Source organism: Talpa occidentalis, unplaced genomic scaffold (assembly GCF_014898055.3).
Source record: "Talpa occidentalis isolate TD23 unplaced genomic scaffold, MPIMG_talOcc4v2.1 talOcc4.7, whole genome shotgun sequence".
NCBI classification, from domain to species: Eukaryota; Metazoa; Chordata; class Mammalia; order Eulipotyphla; family Talpidae; genus Talpa; species Talpa occidentalis.
The window spans coordinates 77438041-77460720 of NW_023605083.1; the positions used below are offsets into that span (position 1 = coordinate 77438041).

General features: G+C 38.3%; 1 protein-coding gene across 2 annotated transcripts in view; it reads right to left on the reverse strand.

Annotated features, from left to right (window-relative positions):
* The window catches only part of LOC119231826 (contactin-associated protein-like 3), a 218772-nt gene that overhangs the window by 103791 nt on the left and 92301 nt on the right, over positions 1 to 22680 (reverse strand). For both annotated transcript variants that reach the window (XM_037493608.2, XM_037493607.2), the window contains exons 4-5: positions 14507 to 14654; positions 856 to 1059 (exon numbers count right to left, since the gene is read on the reverse strand). In XM_037493608.2, the coding sequence (XP_037349505.1) occupies positions 856 to 1059; positions 14507 to 14654 (352 nt within the window). The remainder of the gene's footprint in view (positions 1 to 855; positions 1060 to 14506; positions 14655 to 22680) is intronic.

Consider the following 22680-nt stretch of genomic DNA (forward strand, 5'->3'; position numbering starts at 1 on the left):
TTGCTCCATCTAATTCAATTTTGAGGTTTAGCATTTCTCAAAATACTTATACTTTTCATCTATCCCAAGAACTGGTCAGCTGGTTTTATCCTAATATTAAATACATATCTTTGGACCTTGAGCAATTCCTTCTTTCTTAATCGTGCTGGTTATTTTTATTACTCATTTTCATTTATTTTTTAAAGATTTATTTATTTATGAATACAAGAGTTGTGGTGTAGGCCAGAGATGCGAGGGTGAGGGTATTCACCAGAGACAGAGTGGGGAACAGAACAAGCAGATGTACTGAGATACACTGCTAAGGGGAGCAGCAGGTGAGACAGGAGAAGCCTGCTGCACCATGTGGGTCACCTCCTCCCTGGCCGGGGATCGAACTTGCGCTGCAGTGGCTGGGGATAACTTCACAGTGCTGCATCTTAATCCCTTGCACCACCAGGGAGGCCCCTCATTTTCATTTATTAAGAATATTTTTTGCCCCGGAACCTCACTGATAATACCAGCTCAAAATTTACAATGATCCACTCTTGTCCTTTTGATATTATCAGGTAATTTCTTGAGCATCTAATAATGATCCCATGTAATAATCAAATCACATTTTTTTACATAAAAAGTATATTCAAGATAAATGTGTGTTGCCTGTGTACACACTTAACTATAGGATGAATGTGTTTCTGTTTACCTGAATAGTCCTGACTTACACCCTTTGCTCACAGTGTAATTATTTATAGAATCTCCTTTCTTTCTCAAAAGTGTTCTGGTCTCAGGATAAATTAACTACTTAATTATGAAAATATAAATATAAAAACTTTCATTGAAATAATCATATTTTCCAAAACACCACCTTGTAGCTTTTACCTGAATTAAGGAATAAGATGAGTTTTCCTTTAACTAACTCCAGGGTCATGTGTTTGCCATTCTGTCCTTTTCTGTGGAGTAGAATTCCATCCTTCTGCCTGGTTTTAAATTTTAAAGAAATAACATCTCTTGTTGGACTTGTGGATTTCTCATTAAATGTGTACAGCAATAAACTTTTTCCATCAAAATTAACCATCTCAGATCCTAGAACAAAAAACATTAAAAATGATCTAAGTATGATACATTTTTATTGGCACATTTAAATGTATATGTCAACATATACATATATATACATAGCATATCTCTGGTTTGCTTAACACAGGAGCAAAATGCTGCTGCCAATTTTGTTTGGATATAGTAAGCTGAGACTGAAATGCCACTGCTTGCCTTTTCTGACATGTTCCCCAAAATTTATCTTCTAGAAAAACTTGTGTTGCTCTATTTCCAATTCCTCCTGTCTCCATATTGGCCTATTCTTATTCCGTGAGCAGTGATGATCAGGAGAAAAGGAGCAGAAATCAATTTCCCCTAAGCAAAATCTCTTTGTGTATTTTATGATCATTCAACTTCACTGTTTTGCTGAAATGTTATAAGAGGTTTTACACTGTAAGCAGTAAAATATCAAAATCACTCTGTAAACTGTTTGCTTGTGAGCCAGTGGTGATGGTTTTAACAATTCTCAGAAAGCTGTCATTTTTCATTTTTTTTAAAGATTTATTTATTTACACATACAAGAGCTGGGGTACAGGCCAGATGTGTGTATTGGGGAGTGGTGAGAGGATTCACCAGAGACAGAGTGGGGAACAGAACAGGCAGATCGACCGAAGTACCCTGCTGGGGGAAGGGGGCAGCAGGCGAGACAGGAGACATCTGCTGCACCACATGGGTCAGCTCCCCGGCTGGGGATCGAACTTGTGCTGCAGTAGCTGCGGATAGGTGCATAGGTTATGTCTCAACTCTGCGTCACCAGGGAGCCCCAATTTTTCATAAGACTCACACATACACACTCCTTTTACTAAATACTATCTTCATCTCATGGTAAAGGGTCTTCTTCAGTAACCTAAAAAGATACACCATTTTACTTGTGCCAGAAGAACACTGTGAAGGATGCTTTGCCACATACCTGATCACTGCATTATGCTGCCATTTTCTTTCCACACTCTTGACAGTGTCTTATCTTTGCATTACAAAGATCACTTGAGTTCAGTTTATAGTGAAATGTTATGTTTTCTCATCATATTAAAAGAACACCAGTCAAACCAATTGAAGATAAAATCAATAGATGCACGAGGGAACTCACATTGCTTAGAAAAAAACTCACATTTTTCAAGTCGCACAAGGGAAAAGAAGACAAAATTGCCCCCTAAAAATACATTTATGTAATAGATGCAGGTGCAAGAAAAAGCAGAAAAACATGATGCTGATGTTTTTCTGTCCAATGATATGATGTATATTTAATCCCCAAAATGTTGTGGCTAATGTACGTTTACCTGCATTTCATTCAGCTTCAGTTTGAGTCACAGACTTAGCAGGAAATGTATAAACACTATATTCTGACTCAAAATCATATAAACTAAATATTCTCTATTACATAATTCAGTGACTTTGCCTGTTAAAAATACAATTGTCAAATTCGAAAAAAGTGCTTAGTTTTCTAGATGACAATAAGCTAACAAAAACACAATAATGAAGAATTTAAATGCTTCCCCATTCTGGCAATATAGTTTGTCTCACTATATGGGACTGAAAGACAATACTAAAATTAAGGCTTATTTGTTGCAGTTAGATAACAAGGAACTTTTGTTCCATAAATGATTTTGCCAGAATTATTTTGACCAAATTACATTTATTTTCATATATAGCCAACTGAGTAAAATAATTTCATTAAAAATAATGTATCTTGTAACGGTTCTGGTAGTTTAATTAAGACATTAAATGACAAAATAAACTCAAGCTCAATTTAGGAGGGTGAAAAAGGATAAATGTCAGGAATTTCTTTTAGAAGTTGGAATATTAGATTGTCCCTTTCCGTCATCTAGAATAAACAGCATCACTCTGCAGCATTTTTAAAAGGTTATTATTATTTTTTTCTTTTTTAAAAAGCATAAAAGAAAAGACTAAGTGGCAGAGCTCACATGTGCATGCAAACCTGGCTGGACCTTTACAGAAGGAATTTGCTGCTTCCACACTGCAGAATTATCTAGAAATGGGTCTTTTGCCTGGGTCTTGATTATTTAAAGATGGTCATAAATAAAACCAGCTAACAAATGGATATTTTGCCATCCTTTTTTGATTTAAAAATGCAAAACCCTATTTTATATAGGATAATGCAAATTTAATTATTTTGGGTTTGTCTATTGTGTCATTCAATGCTTCATTTGTGGCTATGCTTGGAAATATGTTTTTTATGGTAAAGAATAGACCAATATTTTGGCTCCTTGCTATATATTTCTCTGTGTAATATGGAAAAATAGTATTGAAATAAATTGTTTTCTATACCTTTAAATTCTGCTTTGGTACGGACTTTGTTTTGACATAATATGATTTTGTTATTTAAAGACCATTTTTGCCCCCATCTTCACCCCTCTTGACCTAATTTTCATTCGCTCCACAAGTAGATCTCCATTTTCATTTAATATCAATGTATCACCTCCTAGGTAACACTCGTAGGAAGCTGAGATAGAAAAGAGAATGGGACATACATGACCCAACCCTCCAGGAACTAAATGCTCCCCCCACCTCATTTTATTTATTTATTGTGAAAGAACTCATTTCACTAGAACATCATAAAGTGTCACTGTGTGGGTGGTTAAGGAAACTAGAGTGACCAGAATAAAGCTCACAGCTCTGGATGGAAGAGATAAGAGAAATAATGTCTCTTATTTTGTGAAAGAGTCTGGAAAGCAAGAATGCAAGGAATCAAGACAATCTAACAAAATATCAAACTAATCACCCAATATACTACACAATTAGGCACCAAAAAATTGCCAACCATGATTCAAAAAAGGGACCACACTAGGATGTGAGGGCGATCTGGCTGCGACATCTGTCACCCCATTGATCGCCAGGGTTGATTCGGCTGATCTGGCTGGCTAGGCGGGTGTCCCCTTCCTCCCTCACCGCTCCATGTGCGTCCCTCCCGAAGCTGCGCGCTCGGTCGAAGAGGACGGCCTTCCCCGAATAGAGACGGACCGGTCTTCGGTCGAGGGTATACGAGTAGCTGCGCTCCCCTGCTAGAACCTCCAAACAAGCTCTCAAAAAAGGGACCACACTATTACCAAGAAATCCTTCAGTAAAGTCTAAACAATGAATAAGAATAAAAATTATCATAAACGATGATTTAGAATAAGAAAATTTAGATTGGAAACACAATTACAGTCCTCATCAAAGAGATTCCATTTTATGAAATGTCATTTACTTACAAATGTTCAAGAATCAACATGAATGTGAAAAACAATTACAAGGGTGTAAGCATAATTTTTTTTTTAAGTTAGCACTAAATACTCAAGCATGATTTTTTTGCACTTTGTTTAAGAGTACATTTTCTTCTACATTTGTTGGAATGTACGTTCTGAACTCATGTAACAGGAGAGACAGTGACTAGCTTCTGATATGTGTAATTAGCTGCCTCTATTTAATATTGATTTAAAATATATATAAAATTAAGCCCAAACACCATATTTTGGAATATAATGCATTCCTCTCAATAAGTAATCAGCAACAAGTTCACCAAGTGTGAATGGGGAGAGTCTCAGGGAGATTTTGTATTCTTTACCATATATTGGTAACAATAAGGTGACTTTATTTCCATCAACCCACTAACATTAGGATTTTGCTGTTGAACTATTATGAGCAAATAAAATTTATATGCCCATAATTAATACAAATAATCCATTATATATTTATTTAAGTGAAAACACCAAAAGCAACACATGTTATTACCACTTAGCGTTACACTTAACTTTTACAAGAAGCCTTTCTGAAAAGTGTCTCTGTGTGTAATTCAACCATTTAAATAACTGAGGTACTTGAAAGTAGAGTTGACTATTTAAACATGTCAGAAGCAAGTCATTGTCTCTCCTATTGTATGAGTACAGAACCTACATTCCAACAAGTGCAAAAGAAAATGTGTTCTTGAACAAAGCTCAAAGTGTAGTAAAGCAAAAATATCCAACATCCAACAAAGTAAAAATCAAAATGTCTTGTATCTAATAGTGAATTTCCAAGCATACAAAAGAAGTAAAAAAATGACCCATAGCAAGGAGAAATTCAATCAAAACTTACACAGAACTGACACAGGTATTATAATTAGCAAAAAAAGGAGATAAAGGCAATTATTATAATTAAAAAAAAAACCAAAATAGATATAGGAAAAATGCTAAAAAGTAAAAACTAAAATGACTCTAAAATGAAAAAAAAAAATACAGTGACTGAATGCCAGTTTAAACACTGAAGACAAGATTAGTGAACTTAAAGACTAGTGATGGTAATATCCTAAAATGAAATAAACAGGAAAATAATTTAATAAAACAAACAGAACATCAGTGAATCATGTGACAAAATAAAATCAAATAGCCAATATTTTACCTATCATATATAAGCCCTTGAAAGGGTAAAAGAGTGGGAGGAGAGGTTAGAAAATATTTGAGAGCAAAGGTTAAAGCTTTCCAAATCTAAAGAAAGCTAAAAGTCCACAGATGAACACATACACTTACACATAAATATATAGGGGGAAAAAAGCACAATCTGAAGCAAATTGCTTAAAATCCTAAAAACAGCTAGAGAGAAAAAGAAGTACTATACACAGAGGATCAAATACAGATTTCTGCAGATCTGCCTGGAAAATATATCAGTGAGAAAACAGAGAAGTCACATCTGGAACATATTGAATGGAAAATTGTCAACCTAGAAATCTATTCTGAGTGAAAATATCTTTCAAAAATGAAAGTGAAGGAAGGACTTTTTTCAAACATATAAAAGCTGAAGGAACTTCTCACCAGCAGCTCCTACAACAAGAAATGTTAAAGGTAGTCTGTGAGGAAGAAAGAAAATGATACATGGAAATATACATCCATACAAAGGAAAAATGAACACCACAACTTACACATTACACACATTACATGAGTAAAGCATACACACACACATATCTATCTCTAGACATACACACATATATCTAGACACACATATGTATGTGTGCATGTATGTATGTGTATATATGTGTGTGCACAAACTCATAAGTATTAAATTTAAATCTCTTTTTATTGAACGGGTAAGACTTCCAAAATGACAAAGTGAGGCAAATCCTATCCCAAAAACAGCAATAACATTTGGAAAAAAGTTGTCAAAAGCAACAAATGAATGATTCCATAAACTGACCAAAGATATAACAGTAAATATAGAAGCATTTCATGAAAATCTATGAATCCACTGAATGAATCTCAGTAAGAACATTGGGAATCTATGTAGTGTCAGCTAGAGGCATCTGGTCTGGCCTCACCATCTCCGCCCAGCCCCTGACATGTAACTTCTACCAGTGATGGGAAGTAGGGTGCATAGAAATCCCATCCTGAGGGGCAATGTTAACAATCACTACCTCAATGAAAAGTAAGTAGGGAAGACCAATATCACTGACACTCCAGGTGGTTCAAACGGCTAATGGACTGACCAGCCAGGAGAAACCGAATTTAGACTAGCAGTGAGGGGTGCCTCTCTGTGCAACAGACATTCAAGTAGAGTCCAGACAGTGAGATGTAAACAGACTGGTGAAAAGAATGGGAAGAAATATTTCAAGCCCAGTAAACCATATGTGCAATGGTGAGGACCCATGGAAAGGGGAAGGAGCAAGATGTGGGGTGGAGGCTGGCAAGTCCTAAAATTAGAGAAGCATTCAGGGTCAATGCCACATCTTGAGAAGTGTGGAGGCTATTGTGAAAACAGAGGAGTAAAAAAACAAAAACAAAAACAAAAAAAAACCAAAACAAAGAGTGAAAAAAACAAAACAAAGGAGTGTTACTAGAGGTTGTAAACAGGTTAACAATTATACTAGATTTGTGTTTTTCAAAGTAATTTAGCTGCCAGGGGAAATTAGAGTATATGAATGAGAACAAATGTGGAGATCTAAATTAGGAAAGAGGTTGCAGTAATTCAGGAGAGGCTAGATCTACATTATGGGTGACTTGAGCTATAGAGAATTGAAGTGATTTAGGATTGAATTTGTAGGTAAAGAATTTGGAATCTATTATTCATTGAAAGGGCAGGGGCATTGATATGTCAAAGGAAAGTCTATAATCCTTGCATAAGTTCAGAGTGAGTCATGAAATCATTAGCCAGACCAGGAATACTGAAGGAAGAGCAGGTTTAAAGGTGTGGTGAACTGGTCAGGAAGCAGTTTGGGACTCCTTAAGTTTATGTATTTGTGAGAAAACAATATCACTAAGATATTGCTTCTGTTTTCTTAATAATAAATCCTAGTACACAATTCTGAATTTCTTCAGTCATTAAAGATCATTTCAGGATTCAAATTCTGGTAATAAGTTACAATATTTAAAATAACATTTTAAATCCATGGTAGTTATTTTTATACCTCTACTTAGTTATTGTAATATAACCCATTTTGTTTGTTCTGCCATACTTTATTAGATGTGTATTGATGTCTTTCAACATAAAAATCCCTGGCTGTACTTTTTATATGGAATAATTTGCTAATACCTTTAATTTGAGGACTGATTAAAAATAAATCAGCTGGTAATTGTGTAGTAACTTCAGTAGAAATTAAAACAGTATTAAACAAAAGCTTATTATAACTAAAAACCGTGGGAGAATTTTCTGTTTCAAAAGATTTAAGTTATTATTTTAATATCTTTCTACTTGATATCAGAAAAAATCTGTAAATGTAATTTTTAGTCTTAGATCAAAATCTATCTTCTATTTATACTTTGACATAGTTTGAGAATCAGAAACCCATTCCCAAATTTAGCAGGTCACAAACAGACATTCCTCCTCACCAGCACTGGATCCTCAGCACCAGAGAACATAAACTGTGCCTTATCCATCTTACTCAGCATGGTGCCTTGCACAGGACAAAAGTTCCACAAACATGTATCAAACTGAATTAATCCAGCTTGACTTTTTACTACTTTTTCCAAGAACTGGAATGAATAACACAGATCAGCACTTTCTTACACAATTAAAAACCATTAACTTCAGTTTTGTTTTTTTTTTTCTTTATCAAGGTGACTACTTCCATTTCCATCCCATGTTCTTTTTTTTTTTTTTAAGATTTATTTATTTATTTATGCATAGAGGAACTGAGGTGTGGGTCAGAAGAGCAGAGGTGGGAGGGTGAAGGGATTCACCAGGGACAGAGTGGTGAACAGGACAGGTAGATCTACTGAAATACACTACTAAGGGGAGCAACAGGTAAGAGAGGACAGGCCTGCTGCTCCAGATGTGGGTTAGCAACCTGGCTGGGGATCGAACTCAGGCCACAGAGATGATAGTGCTGAGACTTAACCTCTACGCTACCAGGGAGGCCCCCTCTATCCCATGTTCTTCTTTTATTTATTTATTTATTTGTTTGTTTGTTTATACAAGCACTGGGCACAGTCAGAAGCATGGGAGGGTAAGAGAATTCACCAGAGCCAGAGCGGGGAGCAGAGCAGGCAGAAGGACCGAAGTACACTGCTGAGGGGAGCAGCGGGCGGCAGGAGAGGTCTGTGCGCCATGTGGAACCCTCCTCCGGTGGCCAGGGAGCAGCTGGGGATTGAACCGGCACTGCAGAGGCTGCGGGCAGCTTAGCAACCCAGCACTCAACTGCTGCGCCACCGGGGAGGCCCATATCCCATGTTCTTCTAATCATAGTATGAACTGTGCAATAGTATGAACTAATGCAATAGTATGAACCAGCACTAAACAGAAGGAGGGTTTTTTTTTTAAGATTTATTTATTTATGCATACAAGAACTGAGGTACAGGTCAGAGGTGTGGGGGGTGAGAGGATTTACCAGACAGAGTGAGGAGCAGAACAGGCAGATTGACTGAATGAAATACACTGCTGAGGGGAGAAGGGGGTAAGTTAGGAGAGGTCTGCTGCACCATGTAGGTTGCTCCCTGGCTGGGCGGGGATTGAACTCACACTGCAGTGGCTGCAGATAGCTTCATAGGTTGCATCTCAACACACTGTGACACCAGGGAGGCCCCAGAAGGAGGTTTTTATACAGATCTTTCCCCCAACAGTCTCCTAAAATGCTTCAAAATATAAATAACTTTAGCGACTACTAATAGTGGGTTTAAAAATACTGACACCTGTTGAAGTCATGAAGTAAAACTTCTGTTTTTATCAACATACTTTTTAAATACACTTGATATTTTGAAACATTCAATAGCCTCCCCCCACCCCACCCCCGGTGGCGCAGCGGGTTGAGAGCCATGCTATGAAGCTGTCCGCAGCCTCCCCAGCACCTGTTCGATTCCCTGCCAGCCAGGGAGAATTCCACATAGCAAGGCAGACCTCTCCGGCCTCACCCGCTGCTCCCCTCAGCATTGCCTTCGGTCCGTCTGCCTGTTCTGCTCCCTGCTCTGTCTGTGGTGAATCCTCTCACCCTCCTGCAACTCTGACCTGTACCCCAGCTCTTGTATAAATAAAAATAACATGTCCTCCCTTTCTCCCCTCCCCTCCTTATCCATTTTATTTTTTTAAAGATTTATTTATTTATGCATATAAGAGCTGGGGTACAGGCCAGAGGTGTGGGAGGTGAGAGGATCCACCAGAGACAGTGTGGAGATCACAGGCAGATTGACTAAAATACACTGCTGAGGGGAAGAGCAGTGGGAGAGTCTGGAGAGGTCTGCTGCACCATGTGGGTTGCTCCCTGGCAGCCAGGGATTGAACTGGTGCTGCAGAGGCTGTGGACTGCTTCATAGGTTGCATCTTAAGCCCTTGCGCCACCAGGGAGGCCCTCCATTTTATCTTTTTTAAATTTTTTTTAAGATTTATTTATTTATTTATACAAGCACTGGGTACAGTCAGAAGTGTGGGAGGGTGAGAGAATTCACCAGAGCCAGAGCGGGGAACAGAATAGGCAGACTGACGAAATACACTGCTGAGGGGAGCAGTGGGCAAGACAGGAGAGGTCTGTTGGGCCATGTGGGACCCTCTTCGGCAGCTGGGGATCAAACTGGAGCTGCAGAGGCTGTGGGCAGCTTCGCAGCCCAGAGCTTAACTGCTGCGCCACCAGGGGAGGCCCCTCCACTTTATTTTTAATGCCCAATTTGACTGAGGACTGGGGAGCCCCATGGGCAAGTGGTAGACCCCCTATAGGTCTTGCCATCCTGTGTCTATCTACCCCATATTCATAATAGTTTATTCACTCCTTCCTTCCCTCTCTTATGCAAACAATAAGCACACTAAGAAAAAATTACATTACAATGGCGAGATTACCATACACAAAATGATGGGAATAGAGCAGGTTGTCAAGAGAACAATTGAGAACATGACACTAGGCATGAATATGGAAAGCCAAACTCAGCAGCAAAATAGAAACAACAGAAGAGACCAAAAGATAAATAAAAATCTTATTAAAGAAATAAAGGGTGAACCTGGGGAGTGTCCTGACATCTGAACCAAACAGATGTGCACTGAGGATATTAACTTGGTATTGGTCAGACAGAATGTAAACATTATTGAATATTCATGAAAATGGATGAACACCCAATAGAAATACCTTTTTAGAGTGAAATACAAGGCCTAGAGCAAGTCTGCAGAGAACACCAACTTTGGTGAATGGGGCAGCTAAAGGGGGTAGAGTAAGTCGAGAATGAGGTAGGGCTAAGACCACCTATGACAAACCCTGGACCTTTGTGTGCAGGTCAGCAGGGACCTTCTTCTTCTAAGAAGAACACTTGTATGATTCATCCCTACCCTAGAAATGGGAGAAGGTCCTTTCAGGTAGAGAAAATGTGTATATCAAGTCATAAAAATGCAGAGTGTTGATGGGGATAATAAATTTTGCAAATAGAGCGTAAGAAAAATAAACTGAAAAGAGAAGTTTCATCTAGTAGACATTATATGCCAAGATAAGCTATTTAGACATTTTTCAATAAAAACACAGCAGTGGAAATACAAATGAAAAGATAACAATGATCCCTTTGAGACAGGGCAAGCTAGGGTTATTAGGCAGTTTTAGGGACAGTGCAGGAGGGTACCTCTGAAGAATTTAGGGAGGCTTCAGAGATAAGGACAACCAAAGAAATATAACCAATTCCATTAGGAAAAACAAACATGCCAGGACCAAGGACAACATTGTTAATGCTGGTCCTGGTTTCCTTCAGGTGGTAAAGGGAGGCGGAGATTGGAGAAATGGAGAGTGGTTTAATTTATGGTCACATTAGAAGGGCAGCTGTTTAACTTCAATGCAGGGATGCCCATCCAGAAGACTGGGCCATAAATTTAAAGATGCAACAAATGGGGAAAGAGAAAGCTGTTAGATAAGGAATGTGAAGATCCCCACTCAGTAGCAAATTAAGTGAGACAGCCGAGAACTAACCAATCACAGAGAGACTGGTGAAGTTTTAGAATAATGAGGGAAAAAGGTATATATTCCCTGAAACACAATTCCACTTTGGCTTCCTTGCCCCTCCCAGGCCTGGTTCCCTGGCCTGGGAGTCCCACTTTATTTCTGTTCTTTTTCTCCTCAATAAACTTTTTCTTTTTCTAAACAAACTGCCTCTTCTCGCTTGCTTGCCTGAGCGTCTGCGAAGTTCCTGCTGCGGCTTCGTGAGACACCAACCCGTGGGGGGCCTAGCGGCTGGGGCTCAGCGCTGCCCTGCAGCCTGGAATCCGTTCCTGGCTGGGAGACTAGGCCTGACAATTCCGGTATCACCTTTTGGCTAAAACCATACACACTGTCAAAACTAAATATCAAAGTTATACTTGAACAGTTAATGATTCATAATAAAAATGAAGACAATTAGTGCCTCTATTACTAAGGGGTGGATTTTGTGTTGATTTACAAATGGTGGTGATTGTTTCTTGTCTGTATGTGTTTTAACCTAGGAGTCTCTTATGTCCAATAGCTCCATTTCCTGAATTTAGGATCTCATGACAGTTTCACACCCAACTATCTTTTTTGGGAATCAGACACACAAGCTTTAATCTTCCTTGTATTAATCTCTTACCCAAGGAACTGAAGTAATATGTTCTCACAAAGAACATCAAGCTAATGGCAAATCCCCATCAAAGAGCTTGTTGAGCTTTGAAGTAAGTATACCTGAAGTTGTTTCCAGAATAATGGGAGAAGGAGATGCTAATTTCATGGGATCAAAGAGAAACTCTAAATATCAGGCATCCTGGCTTGGCATCCATGAACACATTCAGAAATCCAAGAAACAAAAGAAAGGAAGGAAATGACTAATGGAAAGAGGAACAAAAGTTTGAAGGCAATGCAACACCATCTCTGCTAAATATTCCATGGAAATAAACTAGGAGGGTCAGGAAACCGAGCAATTAGTGGAATTAGGAAGGTAAATGAAGCTAATACTGATTGGGACCTTTGAATCTGGGATGGAATTACTTCGGTGAGCCTCACCTTCAGAAAACACTAATTCTCTCTGTGGTTACCAAAGTGGGGATTATTTATTGTTCCTCAACAATCCACTGCACCCCACAATGCCCAAACCTATACCTGCACTAACAAAGCCTTAGGTTCCTCATATAAGCACCCTCCCTACATCCTGTCTCACAATTCAGTCCCTCACTTTGCTAACAACCACAAAGAAGGTTCCTTTTCCAGCCCAAATGACTGACCACTACTTCTCATGCCCCATTTCATGTCATAATATCTTACATGTTTTTTTTTTTTTACAATTATGTGACCTCTCACAAAATCCTAACAGTATGAATACTTTTGGGGATCTTATAGCTAGCTTGCAAGGCTGTAAGTGTAGCAAAAACACTGTTGAGATTTCAAGAGTTGAAATTAAAATCAAATATTTCACCCCTGCCAAAAAATGTACACTTTTAGAATGCTTCCCCTATACCTAATACCTAACATAGTTATCTGCAAATAGCAAATGTCCAATAAATTCTTATATAAGCAAGGGAATAAGGAAATTAATGCCTAACTAGGATGGTAGTGATAAGAACCAAATTTAGAAAAAAATACAGATAGCTTTTAAATATTAGAACCAATATGTAATAGTTCTCATGAATATTTTCATTTCTCTAAGGTTCAGTTTTTTCCTCTTCTAAAACAGTGGGATTATTACTATCTCAATTCATTTGGTTGGTGTGCAAGTTGAAAGAGAAAATGTTTGTAGGATGTAGGCTATGGCACATTAGATATTCTAGATGTGGTAGATCTTATAATTGCACTTTTCTACAAATCTGATGCTTGTATCAGCTGCAAATGGAGGGGTGAAGTCACCCATCATTTGCCAACCTGAGCAAAATCCATTTTCACAGACTATTCCCATCCAACTTACTCACTGGGTTTTTCTTCACTTTTTTAGATTATGTTTTAAATTAACTTTTCTTTTTTTGTGTTAAGGAATATCAGTATTTTCCACACCTTCAAAATGACAACTGTTGAGTTGATTCCCCCATATATTTTTTGAATGTTCTTAATCTGTGTTACTGCTCATGTTGACTGCAAGTGTTGCTACTTTATCATCAGTGGGGTAAAGAGGGAAGACATATTACAAAATGATGTTCCGAAGTTCAGAGCAAATTAAGTCACAACACACTATACAAACATGAATGTAAATACAGAGAAGTAAAGGGAGAATGGAGTCATCATAGGGTGTGAAGAATGTGGTGGCATTTGCACTTGAGTCACCCATGTCCTCATGAGGGTCATCTCGTTACAGGGCAACCCCAATGTGAAATGGGTTGCCTGATTGTGAGTCCTCATCACATGCTTATAAAGGACTTATAATGAGACTCAACCACAGTTATACACAAAAAGGATAATAAAGGGTTTATTTGCAAAAAGGGGAAAATAAGAAATTAATAATGCAGGGAGAAAGAGAGAGAGATAAATTGGTAAATGTGTCCTATCAGTTATACTGATCTGGAACCCCAATAACACACTGAAAGCTGGCAAAAAAAAAAAAAAAAAAACAACACAAGGACCCCTGAAGGCCGACATATCTGGTTACGTACCAAGCCTGGCTACTTAACTCTACCCTCAGTTCCCAGCAACCCTTCCTTCAATGGTGATGAAACAATGGGATTTATAGTCCTTGGTGTCTTGGATCTCTTTGGTCTGGATGGGGGTGGGGTCCATAAAACCTATTTGTGGAATTTGTTCAAGACATCTTTTCCATCCAACAATCTCAGTGTTGGAAAATAGCAGCGTCAGTCACAGTAAATTATTGTTGATTCAGTTTTCATTAATTTTATTAATGTGCCGACCATAAAAAAATATACTCTGCTAAATTCTGGGAATCTAAGATTCCAAGTCTTAGTTCACATCCACCTCTGTAGAGAAGTATAAAATAGCTAAAAAGCAGCATTATTAAGTCTTTCCATAAAAAAAAAAAATTCTACAAGCACAGTTCATTAAAAGGATTAAAACCTTCGTCCAGTTTTTAATTTGGTTTTTACTACATGTCACCATGATATTGACTTCAGTCTGGGAATAAGCACCACTCACGATAGGCACATCCATATACTTCAATCCTCATGCCAATCCTGCCCTTAGGGTTCCAGGCTAAGGGGAGGAACCGCAGGAACCTGGCTTCGAAAGGAGGCTGGAGTCGGTAGTGTACCACACTGTCTGCATTTGTGTTTCCTGGAAAACCCTGGGAGAAAACAGAGAAAAGGATCAATGTGTGCAGAATATCATCCTCACATTTTTGCCTCATGCCAATGAATGATGGATGTTCCACTTTGTTAATATGCAGAAGCTGACTACTTTAAAGAAACCATGCTAATGTTTAAACAAGGATATGACAATCTCTCTTTAGTGCCTGGATTAGTCATGATTGCCTACATTTTTCCTTATTTGCAGGTTCATTTAAATTTCAATAGCACCATTAAACAGGCTAACCTCAAAGTCTTTCTTTTAAAAAAAAAATGCTCATGTTCTAAACCCTATTATATCTAAGCTGTTGAGACACACATGGAACCTCTCCTTCCCAGGCACCAAGCACAATGGTAACTCACAGATTGTTAATAAGAAACCCAACATGAGAGCTGGAAGGAAACTAGACAGTGTTCTGGTTCAAAACCCTAAACTTATAAATGCAAAGCCAAAGTCTAGGCAAGTGAAAAGACTGCAGAGGTAGAAGAGCTATGCCCCAGTATGGCCAGAACTAGACCACAGCGATCTAAATTTCAATCCCATTGTTCACTGTGTATTGTCAGGCTTTCTCACATAACAAGTATTTGGGGGGTACATGGGAGAACACACTGACACTACCTGTCATAAGACAGAGGTTTAATTTCATAGCCACACACATCTGGCTTCATGCTAAGAGGGGACAGCAAGAGGGCAAGCTGTTATATGGAAGGCATGACTCCATGAGAAACACAGTGTTCTTTTTAATGTAAATATTAATTTGTAGGGAAAATTAAAAAGGATGATGTATATAAACATTTACTATAGATAAACACATTAATAATGATTTGGTGAAGAACAATTTCAATTAAAATTTAAATTTTTCATGAACATACAAGTGAAAAAAAAAAACCACAAAAGCACACCAAGTTCCAATACACAAGAGGTGAGTTCTGTATGTAACCTCTTCTGGCATACCTTTCTTTAAAAGTGTTTGCAGTACAGCCTCCTGTCTGTACTTGTATGTGAAGAAAAGAGGGGTGGGTTTCAGGTGAAGTGAGTTTGGTTACTCCTTACCAGTGAATCTACTCCCTCCTCACCCTTACAGTTTTGCCTACCTCAGTTAACTTTAGCACCAGCACATTGTGCAGGAAGTTTTAGGATGGATTGGAAGTTCACAACTCATCTTTAAACAAGTTCTGTTGTCTCTGCCTTCAAAGTCCATCCATACCAGGACCACCCTCTCTCCCTCCACCTGAGTCCAGAATCTGTAACAGTCCACAGAAAGTCCTGCCTATATGAACCAGAACCTCAGCCAGTGGTCTCTGTTCTCATAACTTCAGAGTCACAAAGCCAAGCTTCTGCCCTTGAAACTTTATATCCCTCTTAAAAATGGACAGTATCAATTCTTCATCAGATTTGTAACCAATTTTCCCTACTGGCCAAGGCTATAGCACAGCTGTAAGAACTTAAAGTGTTCCTAACCAAACACAGCATGCTAGCAAATGCCCTAACCAATGACCTTATGTTTATGCTATGAAAATTAGCATAAGGGTCATCAGCTCTGGCAAGTCCTTGTGGAATCTAATGTGATAGAACTATCTACATTCTGTCAATTTTTGGATCCCACAGTCAAAGCAAACAATGTTTTGGGGTGCTTCACCTTCAATTCTACCATCTTTAATTGCACAGTTTCATTATCCAGGAAGTTGAAGATATTTGCATAATAGTATTTCATTTACTAGTAATAAATTGAGGAAATAAGGAGTGAGTGAATGCTTTCTTATGCTAACTTGCACTAGAAAGTGCAAGAAACTCACCTATGTGCCATGCAGTTATTATAAATGCTTAAGTATAATTACACAACACAGGACCAAAGCTCCATTTAGTTCAATCTAGAATTGTAACTGCCTAGTTATTTAGCTTTTTGAAACATGGGCTTGGCTTAACAACCAAGTCAAACCAAATTAGTAATCAGGTTTGTAAAACATGACCACCAGGGAATCTTATTTCTTATAGATAGATGGAACTAAGAATATAGAAAACTCAAATTTTATAAGATTTGAGTATTAGACTTTGTAATATCTTGGACCCTTGGCACAACATGGATTTGAATTGTACAGGTCCACTTATGTGCATATTTGTTTTTCCATCTGTGGGTAACACACTCAAGAATTTACCAACCCTGGATGTTGGTTGGTTGAATCCTCAAATGTGGACTCACATATACAGAAGCTGACTCTAAGTTATACTAAGATTTTCCACTGAATCAGTAGCTAGTGTTTTCAAGTGTCAACTCTGAGTTTTCAAGTGTCAACTCTATTTAGCTAGTGAATTAAACACCAATTTGTAGGCACTCAATCATATCTCATATTTAATGAAAGTGTAGCATTTGATCTACATCGAGTATCAATTGTTATTCCAATACCAGTGATGGTTGGCCAAGGTGATATTTTGGTTTTTGTTAGTGCATTTGTTTGAACTGACTCATCCATCAGACTTCATCCCGTTTGTTACATTCTACCTGAGGTTCAATGTCCAAGACATCTAAAGGGCAAGAAGGGAAGAGGGTAACACCATTTTCCTCAAAAAATTAACAACAGAACTACCATATGGCCTGGCAATTCTACTTCTATATATCTATCTGAAGAATATGAAAGCACTAATTTGAAAAGACATGTGCACTCCTTTGTTTATGGCAGATTATTCATAAAAAACAAGATACTAAATCAACGTCAGTGTCCATTAATGGATGATACCTAAAGGGATGTGGTGTGTGTGTGTCTATATGTGTATATAGATATGTATGTGTGTGTGTATATATATATATATATATAAAATATATATAAATATATGATAAATTCCATATATAAATGGAATACCACTAAGCTATAAAATAATGAAATCTTGCTATTTGTGACAATATGGATGGAGCTAGAGAGTATTATGCTAAGCGAAATAAGTCAGAAAGGGAAATATTACTCATGTGGAATATAAAGAAACAAAACAAACAACAAAATGAAATGAAAATAAACCCTTATTCTGTCAACAGAATGGTAGTTACTAGAGGGGAAGGGGCAGAAGGGTGGGAGGAATGGGTAAAGGGAGTCAGTTAGCTGGTAGTGGATGGAAAGTAGTGGTGGTGGCTGTGGTGTAGCATATATATATATATATATATATATATATATATATATATATATGGAGCTGTAGTGTTTCATACCTGACATTTGTGCAATGTTATCTTATAACCAAGTTAGCTCAATTTAAAAACAAGAGAGAGAGGATCATCAGCTCCTGCAATCACTGTACTCCCAAAATATAATTATATTTCAAATTAAATTCAATGTTTATTTGAACATAACTAACAACATTTTTAACCTCAATATAAACTATGTAATGAAATTTTCCCAGGAATTATACTTAAAGGAGTTGTTCTATTTTTCTCATGTATTGCCACTTCTTTCTGAAGTTATTTATTGAATACAATCTCTGAAAACTGTACTTCAGGCTGGTGTGATAACACTGCCATATAGCAAAAGGAATTTCTATTTTGGTTTTAATGGAAATTAGACAATATAATTTAAGAAACATTTTAAGTAAGAATAATCTACCTTAGTAGTCTATGAATAGAGGAGATTAAGAATGCATTCTTTACAGATTTGAGATCTGCATACAAAACAAAATATTCATTATCTATGGTTTTATTTATATTCAAATACTTGTATGCAAGTATGTACATGTATATATATATACACTTATGGGATTATTTTAATTAATTACATTAATTTTGTCTTATATAGAGCTATCAATAGTTCCTTCAAATACAAATAAATGATACGTTTCTTTAAAGATGCAAAACTATATTGGAACAGGAGGATTCTCTGCTAACATGTCATTCTCACAACATTTGGGGCTTATTACTAAAGTGATCATATATATATATGCATAACATACACATATGTATTATATATATATTTATATTTCTCTAAGCTAATGTTTATCATTTCACAATGCAATACAGGAAGTCCAGCAAAATATGGCAGAGTAAAGACACCAGACCTGCCTGCACAAGAAACTCAAAATTAAACTACAATAAAACAAAGCCACAACACACCTGAGGGAGAAATGGATGTCCACAGAACACAGGAAAGAGGAATGATCCAGTGGAATGGGTAGGAAAAACTTCAAGTGAACTTTGTCTGTAATGATACTGGGAAAGCACAAGCCACAAGAGGGCAGGGCGACTGCTAAGCAGCAGAGCTACCTACAGCTGTTGACTCAGGCATATGCCACTATTGGGGACTCCTGAGACTCAGGAGTACACTGGAGAAAGGGGGTGTGTGACACCCAAGTCAGTGACTGCGCTGGTGGGGTGGGAGTACTGAGAAGGGACTGAGCTCTGTGGTTTTCAATGTAGAACAGACTGAGCATGAATTTGCGGGAGAACAAGTCAGAACACCTGGGTCTCCTCATAGAAGAGGTTACTATTCGAAGCCCATTCTGAGAAATTCAAAACACCGACCACCCCCACCCCAAGGTTAAAGCAAAAAAAAAAAAAAAAAAAAGGAACGCTCGAACAAAGAACAGTTGAAGTACCTGTTAATATAGGAGCAAATGCTTCAGAATAAGGATCTGAACTAGAAAAGTAAATAACTCCAAGTCCATGATTCTATATAAATTAGAATTTGTGCCAGTGCCAATGCTGCATCTAGAGCTTAAAAACAGCCTAGAGTAGAATACTACTCTAGGCATAATACTATTAGGGATGCTGTGGATTCCCCAGTCTGCCTTGTTCTTAGGATATTGTCTAGGCACCCAGGGTTCCTGCTGGTCAAGCTAAAATGTAGAGTCAGGCAGGGGACCTCTCACCAGGGCAAAAGTCTTGATATTGAGGAACCAGTATCTGCTGAAAACAGCAGGCAGACTTTATGGCCAGATTAGCAGAACCAGCTAGTCCATCTCAACATAAAGTTAAGTGAGAACAGGAACTAGAGATAGGAAGCTTTGATCAGTGGGAACAATGGAGACCCTCAGGCAACAGCTACTGTTCACTCCCCCCTGGCTTGTGCCAGATATTTATGCATCCCCCATACATATCCCCACCATGCATATTCCTCCACCTACTTGCCCACCTTCCCTGAACCTGATCCCCTATAAATATGAAACTGCTCTTGGAACAGGGCTGCACTCCCTGAAGTGTGAGCCCCTCCAGGTCTCTCTCTCTCTACTTGGACTTTGAGTTGTCTTTTCCTCCAACCTGTGTCACTCGCAATGCTGCCCCTGCCCAGCAAGGCAACAGAATGTTGACTGAGAAGCTGGCCTAAAGGAGTCGATTACTGTGGTTCCCCCACCACACTCTGGCACCCACAGCAAAGAAGGAAGCTCATATTTCTGAGTTTACAGAGGGGATTCTTTGGTGTTGTACTGCCCCATTCCTGTTTTATACCTACTTCCTCTCCAGGTAGCAATACTCAGATTACTACAACAGGCAAAAGGACAACAGCCTGAAAATATATCCCAAATGCAACCCATAAATATTGAAAAACGAGAAGACAGAAGAACACACCACAAATGCCATTGCAAAAAAATCCCTGAGAGGAGCCCCAGTTCAGCAAAACTTCAGAGCCTGACAGAAGGAGTTCAAGGTAACAGTTCTAACAACGCATGGAACTCAAAAAAAAAAAAAAAAAATGGAGGATATAAAACAGCAGAATAAAGACAAAGAAAATATGAGACAGTGGCATTTAGATATAATGGAGCTAAGAAATACCATGGCTGATTATTTTTAAAAAACACAATCAGACTAACATAAGCCATGAAGGGAATTAATGAGCTAGATACAATGTTAGAGAATACACAGGAGGAAAAGAATGAAAATAGTGTCAGAACAGTTTCATACAATTTGAAGAAAAATAATATCTGTGTCATGGGGGTCACAAAAGGAGAAGAGAAATAAGAAATCATAGACAACTTATTTAAAGAAATAATTACTGAAAATCATCACAATATGGGAAAGAAACCAGACATTGTAATCCAATAGAGGTGAAGAGTTCCAAATAATGTAACACCAGAGAGACACACACCATGACACATTATATTAAAGAGGTTGAAAACCAATGACTAGGTCAGAGTATTAAAAATATCAATAGCAAAAATTATGATTTACAAGAGAACACCATCAAAACTGTCAGAGGACTTTCCACTAGAAACGCTATAAGCATAAAGGACTAAAAGGAGATATTTAGAGTACTTAAAGAAAAAGAGTTCCTGTCCAGAATCCTGTCCCAGCAAGAGTGATATTCAAGACGGAAGGAAGAACAAGCAGATTCATTGAAAAGCAAAACAAATTTGTCAACACCAAACCACACAAGTAAGAAATTCTAAAGGTGTTATTATAATGCAACAAAACAATGACTATTGAGGCAACAGACACCTAAATCACTTAACATTGAGGAGGCAGAGAAGGATGGGGAGGAGGGAGGAGAAGAGTATGGATCTGCTCATTAGAGCAAGTCAGGCACCAGATACCAGGTAACAAAGATGGCTCATCACAAACAATTCTCAAACAAAAATTAATAGAAGTAACACATAAGACAATGGAAATGTAAGATGGTATCTCATTGTGGTTTGGATCTGCATTTCCCTGATTATAAGGGATGTTGAACATTTTTTTCATATGCCTGTTGGTCATTTGCATTTCCTCTTTGGAGAAGTGTCTTTGAAGTTCTTCAGTAAGAATGGTATATATGGCACATATCAAAAAAATGAGCAACAACAAATGTTGGTGAGGATGTGGTGAAAAAGGAACTCTCCTATTGCCGGAGGGAGTGCAAACTGGTCCAACCACTTTGGAAAGCTGTCTGGAGGTTCCTCAGTCTACTAAAAATGGAGCTACCATATGCCCCCCGGCAATTCAAGTCCTAGGGATCTACCCAAAGGACACAAAAACATTAATTCAAAAGAACACCTGTACCCCTATGTTTATTGCAGCACTATTTATAATAGTTAAAACCTGGAAACAATCCAAATGTCCAAAAATAGATGACTAGATCAAGAAGATGTAGTATATATACACAATGGAATATTACTCTGCAATCAAAAAAGATAAACTCATGCCATTTGCAGCACCATGGATGGAACTAGAAGGAATTATGCTCAGTGAAATAAGCCAGAAGTGGGCCTCCCCGGTGGCTCAGCAGTTGAGAGCTGGGTTGCGGTGGTTCATTAGTTGAGCGCTGGGTTGCGAAGTGGCCCAAAGCCTGCGAAGTGGCCCACAGCCTCCGCAGCGCTGGTTCCATCCCCAGCTGTTGGGCGAGGGTCCCACATGGAGCGCAGACCTCTCCTGCTGCCCGCTCCTCCCCTCAGCAGTGTACTTCGTCACTCTGCCTGCTCTGCTCTCCCCTCTGGCTCTGGTGAATTTTCTCACCCTCCCGCGCTACTGACTGTACCCGGTGCTTGTATAAATAGATAATAAATAAATATTTAAAAAAAGAAAAAAAAAGAAATAAGCCAGAAGGAAAAAGAAAAATATCGGATGGTTTTGTTTATAGCAGGAATATAAGGGAAACAATAAGACATCAGTGTAAAAACAACAACAACAGTACAAAACACAACAAAGCAAAACAGACAATTATAAATCAGAGACATACTGCAGGGGAGGAGGAGGGAGAGGGGTCAGAGGGAGGGAGGGATGAGCACCAGGGACTGAGGTGATGGTGCACGGGTATATTGGTGAAGGAAACTCTATGGGGACTACACCTGAGGGGTGGGGGGAAGCAAATATTGTTTAAAAATGAACAACAACATAAGAAATAAAAATACATTAATTAATTAAATGATAAAAATATCAAATTCATATGGCTAGGAGTTTAAAGAAAAAAATACTTAAATAAAAAGAATGTATCACCAAAAACAAGACTATGGAAATGTGTTGGGGGAGACCCCGCATGGTGAGCGGAGGGGTTGAAAACACATGCGTCTGGGAGGAAAACCTCTGAGTGACAGGACCTGGTGTTGAGTGCTGGGAAAGTGACCTGCCTGGAGTCAGG